This window comes from Esox lucius, chromosome 10 (assembly GCF_011004845.1).
Source record: "Esox lucius isolate fEsoLuc1 chromosome 10, fEsoLuc1.pri, whole genome shotgun sequence".
Taxonomy (NCBI): Eukaryota; Metazoa; Chordata; class Actinopteri; order Esociformes; family Esocidae; genus Esox; species Esox lucius.
In genome coordinates this window covers 5,109,187-5,116,571 of record NC_047578.1, presented here as the reverse complement: position 1 = coordinate 5,116,571, position 7,385 = coordinate 5,109,187, and the positions used below count along the sequence as shown (strand labels likewise).

Here is a 7,385-nt window from a genome sequence, read left to right as displayed (position 1 = left end):
GAACTTCCGGTTGTCCTCTACTTTATAGACGCCGCAGGACAGAATTGCTGTAAGCCCATTGGCTACTCACTGTCGCGCTTTGAATGAATGCGACATCCTGTGTACAGATCTAAACAGATGTTATTTTGTTATCTAAACATAAACAAAGCATACATTCATACACTTCATCACTTCCAATACAAACACACGGGCAACTGTGTGCGGTTAACCACCTGGAACTTCCTTGCTCGGGTCAGGCTGGAACTGATCCAGCTGCAAAGGCTAGTGAAAACAAGATAAGAGGAGGGGACCAGAACATCAGGGAAAAGCACTGAAGTACTGAGACAAGCAGTCCTTATTTCTTATTTGAAAGACTAATAACCAAGAATATTGTTTTATAAAATGACTGAGTACTGTACAGTCATAGGTTTTTTATTGAATACAAAATATGTCAGTGTAAAAACGTCACATAAAGCCAACCAAAGGTTTTTTTGGACAAACTGACAATGTATAAACAGAAAATAACAAGACAGAACATTCTTTTCCTAATATTTCCAGACAATATACTCAGTGCAACAGTAATCCACAGTAAAAACACAATAAGCAGCCATACACAATAAACAACATGAAATTGTAGAAAAAGTACAGTAATAAACATTATAAAGTTTAAAATATTTCTTTCGCTGTTCTCCACTGACTGCCATATGATTTGCTTCTACTGCAAGCAGCCCAGATCAAAATACATGATATAGTATTTAAATATAAATACATAAAATGTACGATAGTTGCCATTGTGCATATTGTTTATTGTACATAATGTTTTGAGAAATCTGAGAAATTATAATACTGGTGGGGTTAATTCACATTTAGCTCTTTTCAAATATGCATTACGGTTAACATCTACAGAAAAGGCAGCTCAAGCATTGTGTCTAATCAGTTCTGATGAAGTAAAACAAACACAAATTACAATACAAATGTCAATGACTGTTCATGTACAGTCAATTAATGTGCCCCTTTGATTAAAAATACGTCCATCAAACTGCTGACAGTTTAGTGTTGATGAGCTTACTTCTACTGCGTTTCTTAGGTATTTTCATCATGGCTGTTTTTGTCACTGGGTTTTTGGTTTTCCATAGTTTGCCAGCTGAAACACAGACAATGAGATCATAATATAGGTTATTATTGAACAATAAGCACGCTCTATCCCCAGCTACAAATGTATTCATTAAAACACAGCTACATCTGACTTTTACCTGTCCATAATCTGCCATCTGAGATGCTAAAAATATAATGTATTCTGTCACTGCTGGGATGCTAACAAATATGTATTCAGTCACAACTGGGATGCTAACAATATACTGTATTCAGTCACTGCTGGGATGCTAACAAATATGTATTCAGTCACAACTGGGATGCTAACAATATACTGTATTCAGTCACTACTGGGATGCTAACAATATACTGTATTCAGTCACTACTGGGATGCTAACAATATACTGTATTCAGTCACTACTGGGATGCTAACAATATACTGTATTCAGTCACAACTGGGATGCTAACAATATACTGTATTCAGTCACAACTGGGATGCTAACAAATATGTATTCAGTCACAACTGGGATGCTAACAATATACTCTATTCAGTCACTACTGGAATGCTAACAATATACTGTATTCAGTCACAACTGGGATGCTAACAATATAGCCTACTGTATTCAGTCACTACTGAGATGCTAACAATATACTGTATTCAGTTCCTACTGGGATACTAAAAATGTACTGCATTCAGTTACTACTGAGATACTAAACTGTGTAATGTATTTAGTTGCTTCTGGAATACTAACCACTGTACTGTATTTAGTTGCCACTGGAATACTAACAATATACCGTATTCAGTTACTACTGGGATACTAACAATGTAATATGTTCAGTTACTACTGAGCTACTAACACTATAATGTATTCAGTTACTACTGAGATACTAACAATGTAATGTATTCAGTTGCTACTGGGATAGGCTACTATTCAGTTGCTAATGGGATATACTGTATTCACGCGCGCATGGTTGCAGGTCTGAGCACGTCATACCTTCCGTCTGCTTTTCCGATTTTCTTACACATATAATGATACAACAGACAATAATCTTCGGACAAACAGGGAGTACAGGATACTGCGCGTGTAAACGCGTCAACGGGGGCACACGTGTGTGCCTGCGTGTGTACCATGACAACTGTTGCCAATACCTTTTGCGCAGACGTCCATGCAGCTTTGTCGGGACACGAAGTTGTTGCTGCTTCCACCACAGCCCGAGTAGATGAACTGCTCGCACATCTTGGAAGACGCGTTGTAGTAGTAGCGCGGTATGGAGGCAGAGCACCCTCCTTTATCCAGGTGGTCCGAACAGAGCACAGGGAGAGCTGTGGATGAGACCAGACACCTGTAAGAACTTTTGGGGGCACTTTAAACCGCAGCACTCGTCTCTGTTAGCATTGGCCACCAAACGTGACAAAGGAGTGGAAGAGCTGATGAATAGCCCATCATGAACTGTTGCACAACTATGAGGAGGCTGTGTATACAACCATACAGGACATCATAAGAGATAGTTTAAGTACTACGCTACTGTGCTTTTGGGCCCTTGAGCGTAGCGCTGACAGAGTCATGATCAGTATTTTTGTACTGTTCCTAATATTGAGACTTTCTGTGCTTACTACTTTCAAATTGCCCAAATTCATTGAAGGTCTCCACAAAGCTGACACAACCGGTAGAACGCGATAGAATGCAGAGTCTGATGAAAAGTAAAATCTGGTTACATGAGAGAACCAGTGGAATCTGGTTCTCACGTGTAAACAACTAGCCAGACTCTATTTGTTTTATGCTAATATGAAAATGGTCACCCTGTTGTGAGCTAATTTCAAAACAACTGACTGAGGGTCTTTCTGACCACTCTCTCCATACTTTTTTGTGGTCTGCAGTACTCCATGCAAGACGCTTGGTTGTCAAAGCGGTTCTCGTTGCCTTTGCAGCCTCCATATGAGAACAGCTCACACTGCATTGTTGTCATGTTGAAGAAATACTTCTGGAAGCTGCCCCGGCAGGGACCCACATCTCTCGGGAACCTGCAGATCTGGGGGATCTCTAGTTGGGGGAGAAGGTGTGATTAAATAAATTTTGATAGGAAATATTGAACAGTTCAGTGTGTGTCAAACTATTGCCTTGAACCCTTTAACTGATTAAAATGACTTGACAGTGTCCACCTAAACATTTAAACTGTCCTATTTTAGTGTCTGTGGGCCAGATTTTCAGAAACATCATGATTTAGAACTGTTGAATAGTTTTAATGTCACCAGTACCGTAAAGTATATTTCAAAAAATATCAAAAAATATTAAACAATAAAAAAAAACTATGAAAATAATTTGCTGGATAAATATCTAAATAGAATTTAAAACTTCCATGAATTCCAACCAAAAACAGGCTTCCGACAATAAGAAATAATTACTTACTTGGTATTCTGAAACATGTTTTCTGACAAGCTTCAAAACTCATGAAGTTATTTGCATTTCCTTGGCAACCTCCATAGCTGAACTCCTCGCACTGCTGAGTGACAGTATTATAGTAGTAACGCTGAATATTTCCTCTGCATGATCCCTCGTCTACTTGAAGAAGACACACCTCTGTAATTAGTAGAAACACAAACTATCAACACTATGCTGGATTCAAAAACATCTTTGTTTTTCAAAAACAATCAACGACACAACATACGGGAAAGTTACAAGATATGACGCGCCGACATTAGCAGCCTTCTAATAAAATCATAATGGGACTGAACAGTTGTGGAATTAAGAATAAACATACAGACATATTGTAGACAAATGTGTCTTTACCTTCTTTCGGTAACAACGCAAAAACGCAACTAAGCGAGCACGAAAGGATGACAGAAATCAGTAAGCCTAACTCCATTGCTGCAGATTAGAAAGTTGATCACTCCTAAGACCTGTAACTACACTATCGAAAAGTGCAGCTATTTATACTCTTGTATGAAAAAAGTTTTCCCATGGGACTCAAAAGGCGGGCTAAGATGATTCATTGTTCAGTTATTTTCTTTTCAGTAGAAAGCATCGGTCGGATGTAGCCTGATGATGAACATCATAGACGACGTCATGTTTGTTTGAAGACCATTGGGATATTAAAGATTACACAATAGTTCACGTGACTAATACTAATAATGTCATACTTGTAGAACAGGTCTATAGTTGTTGTTTATAGTTGAAGTCACTATACATATTCATATATTCTTACTGGACAGTTTAGATAACATAGGGAAGAGGTTCCACTGAGAGTAATTTCTAATTAATGGCTGATGTAAAAAAGCAAGTTTTAAGTCCAGATAGCCATGCCTAGAGGTAACAAACTATAAGGAAAAGGAATGGCTACATTTGACAGTGTTTTGTAATTTAATAAAACATTTTTTAGGATGTTGCATTTTGCTCAGCTAGCAGGGTACGTTGCCCCCCTTATTCTTCCCAATGGAAAACTATGCTGTGGGGTTTCACAGAAGTTACCCCCTTCTTTTATTGAGCATGTTCAGGTCAAACAATAAATTATTGTAAATAGCATTTTAGTACACTTAAAGTCATCAAATTAAATTATTAATTTGATGATTAAATAATTTCTAATGTATTTCAAATAAATTAGGAGCATATTCAAAATGTACTCAAATGCAATTTACAGTAATGCATTATAAGTGTACTAAAATATGAAATAAGCGGGTCCATTTTAACACACTTAAATATACAGTTGTGCGCATAAATTTACATACCCTGGCAGCAATTGTGAAATAGGAGTACACCATCTACTCATTTAGAAATATTGCCTTGTCTCCAAGGAAGTGATGCAATTGTGATTTATGTCATTGTTTCATTGTGAAATTGTTTCTAATGAGACAAAGAAACCATCATGAATCTGGGAATCCAAGCTATGGGTGTTTGGATATTATAAATACCACTTAACATCAAAAAAATAAAAATATCAACTGTAAATACAAAAAAAGCTATTAGCATGAAGACACATCTCTTAACCACAACGTCAGAGTGAGTAACTGTATAAGTTGCTCTGCTTCCAAAGATACATTAAAACAACACGTTCCTACTATAGAGATGCATTGACTCTTACATGCAGAGCATTGAACATGTTTAATGCAGAGCACCGAAAGTGTTTCTTATTGGTACTTGTTGCCTTCTTTTGTTCTGTATGTGTGGCCAGAGGAATGAGACTTAACAAAAGTATTGAAAAAAAACATGTAAATGCCCTTTCACATACCCAAGGAACTAAAGAAATATGAGTGCATACAGAGGTGTTGTCAGATCCCAGTAGATGAGAACAGATTTAATAAGTAGCCTACTCGAAAGCTTTTCTGAATATCTCCGATAATGTTACCGTATTGTTTTGGTCTAGTAGCTTTCACTTCTCAGCGATGCAGCTGCTGCCGTATCTGTCTATAGGATCTGTTCAGATCATCTATCCCTTAAACAGAATGTCTTGGAGGACTGATATTATTGTCATATTCATAGAGATGTTGTATCCTCATGACAGATTGAGGGTAAATACAGATTAGCCGTGTTATCATTCTAACCCAAGTCCCCTTGAACCATGTCTACTGCACCCTGGAACAGTAGAGAAAAATTACAACACATAGTAAATGTCCACTTATTATGTTTTAGTTCCAGTGCAATGCAACAGACTCATAACTGACACCTGTATGATTCGATTTTCCAGTGCCACAATGCTACAGTGTTAGAATAAAGGCCTTGTTATAATCAGATTAAGGGATTAGGATATTTATGCAGATTACTTTATAACCTGGATTGAGGCAGAGCAGAGGGATTTCTCTGGGAGTATTCAGGGGTTGAAGACAGGTCCCTGTAAAACAAAGTAAGTACTTTTCTTTCTTGTCTTTTACCTGATAAACACAAAGCAATGTTATCAATTTCTCTAGCATCCATATAAAATGGATAGGACTGGGAGATGTGATATTATTTTCAAATGTATTCATATCCACAACGCTAATCAACAAAAAAACTATATGCAACCTATGAATTCATGGAATCATGTTGATCTAGACACATTTAAAATAGATTTCTGTGACTGTGACTCTGCTTGTGGAATATAGGTTTATGTTCTCCTTTGTATTTTTCAGACAATGCCGGGAGTAATAAATGTAGATGACTTGACAGACTTGGATAAGGCAAGAATGGATAGAGATCAGAAAAAGATTGAAGTTAAGCTTGAGAGATGGTTGGTAAGTTGGATCAGGCTCACTTTCACTGATAATTTTTCACAATTTCAAAGGGGCACTTTGTACGATCTTTACTGTACTACTAATATAAATAAAAGCAAAAATGACCAGAAGACTTCTGCAGTGAAAAAAAGGGGCCTGAGATATTCCCCATTTAAACTTTCTTGCCGGTCCATCTATCAGTTTGCAGTGACAAGAAGAAGGAACACAATGCAGTTTGCCATCACGCAGATGCAAATAGTCATGTAAATTGCAAATATATACAGTATTAACATTAATATGAAAATGTACAGTAAAGTGAACATGTGCCAAAGTTATTGTAGAGTTGGTTCACCTTATACTTGCTTTAGACAATCGCAGTACTATCCTTCCCACCCTGTACTTGCTAGTACTATATCAGTCAGTACTATCCTTCCCACCCTGTACTTGCTAGTACTATACCAGTCAGTAAGTCCTTCCCACCCTAAACCACCCTTGACTAGCTAGCAATATTCCGGTCTAATTCAATGAGAGAAGGCAAGGAGACAAGTTGTGTTATTGTTTAGGCAGGATTTCACACGGTCCTCCTTTATATATGTACCACAATGAACAACTTCAAACTGTTTTCAAATTTTCCACATCCGTGAACAAACAAAAGTAAAATGTTCCACGGTGGAATGGATTCCTCTTCCAAAGTGACTGTAATGGCTTTTTTCCACACCACTGTTAATACATGAACCCCTCTTTCACACGGCAGACATCTAAGTGCTGTACTGAGTTCATGGAGGCTGTTCAGGCTGGTGTAGATGAGGACACCATGGTCAAAGGCATTGCTGAGGACAAGAACCCATTCAAGGAGCTAAAAGGTGGATGCAGCGTCTGCTGAAGTGGACAGGGAGTACGAACAGAAAGAGGAGCTTTTCTTTCACCAGTTAGATCCTCTCCATTACCGAAGGACATTCCCCCTACATCGGCATAATTTCTCCACAGCCAGTAGCCACAGAGGAAAGACTAAGCTGATTTACAAATGTGTCAATAAATATAAACCTCATGAAGCCCTGTAAATTATTCCCCCTGGATTAGAGTGATTCAATAAATAAGAGTTGTTTTCGGCAATGATTGTCAGAGCTTTGTT

At 37.8% G+C, this 7,385-nt stretch overlaps 2 protein-coding genes across 2 annotated transcripts; one reads left to right on the top strand and one right to left on the bottom strand.

Moving 5' to 3' along the window:
* Positions 1-369: 369 nt before the first annotated feature.
* tfpi2 (tissue factor pathway inhibitor 2) lies at positions 370-4,122 on the bottom strand. The gene is made up of 5 exons (XM_010891514.5): positions 3,861-4,122; positions 3,480-3,650; positions 2,934-3,113; positions 2,222-2,395; positions 370-1,123 (listed from the first exon to the last, which is right to left on the bottom strand). Exons 1-5 carry the CDS (start codon positions 3,934-3,936, stop codon positions 1,014-1,016), a joined length of 711 nt encoding a protein of 236 aa, XP_010889816.1. The 5' UTR covers positions 3,937-4,122; the 3' UTR covers positions 370-1,013.
* Positions 4,123-5,772: 1,650 nt separating this feature from the next.
* On the top strand, positions 5,773-7,366 carry gngt1 (guanine nucleotide binding protein (G protein), gamma transducing activity polypeptide 1). The gene is made up of 3 exons (XM_010891512.5): positions 5,773-5,907; positions 6,173-6,274; positions 7,008-7,366. Exons 2-3 carry the CDS (start codon positions 6,176-6,178, stop codon positions 7,134-7,136), a joined length of 228 nt encoding a protein of 75 aa, XP_010889814.1. The 5' UTR covers positions 5,773-5,907; positions 6,173-6,175; the 3' UTR covers positions 7,137-7,366.
* Positions 7,367-7,385: the final 19 nt, after the last annotated feature.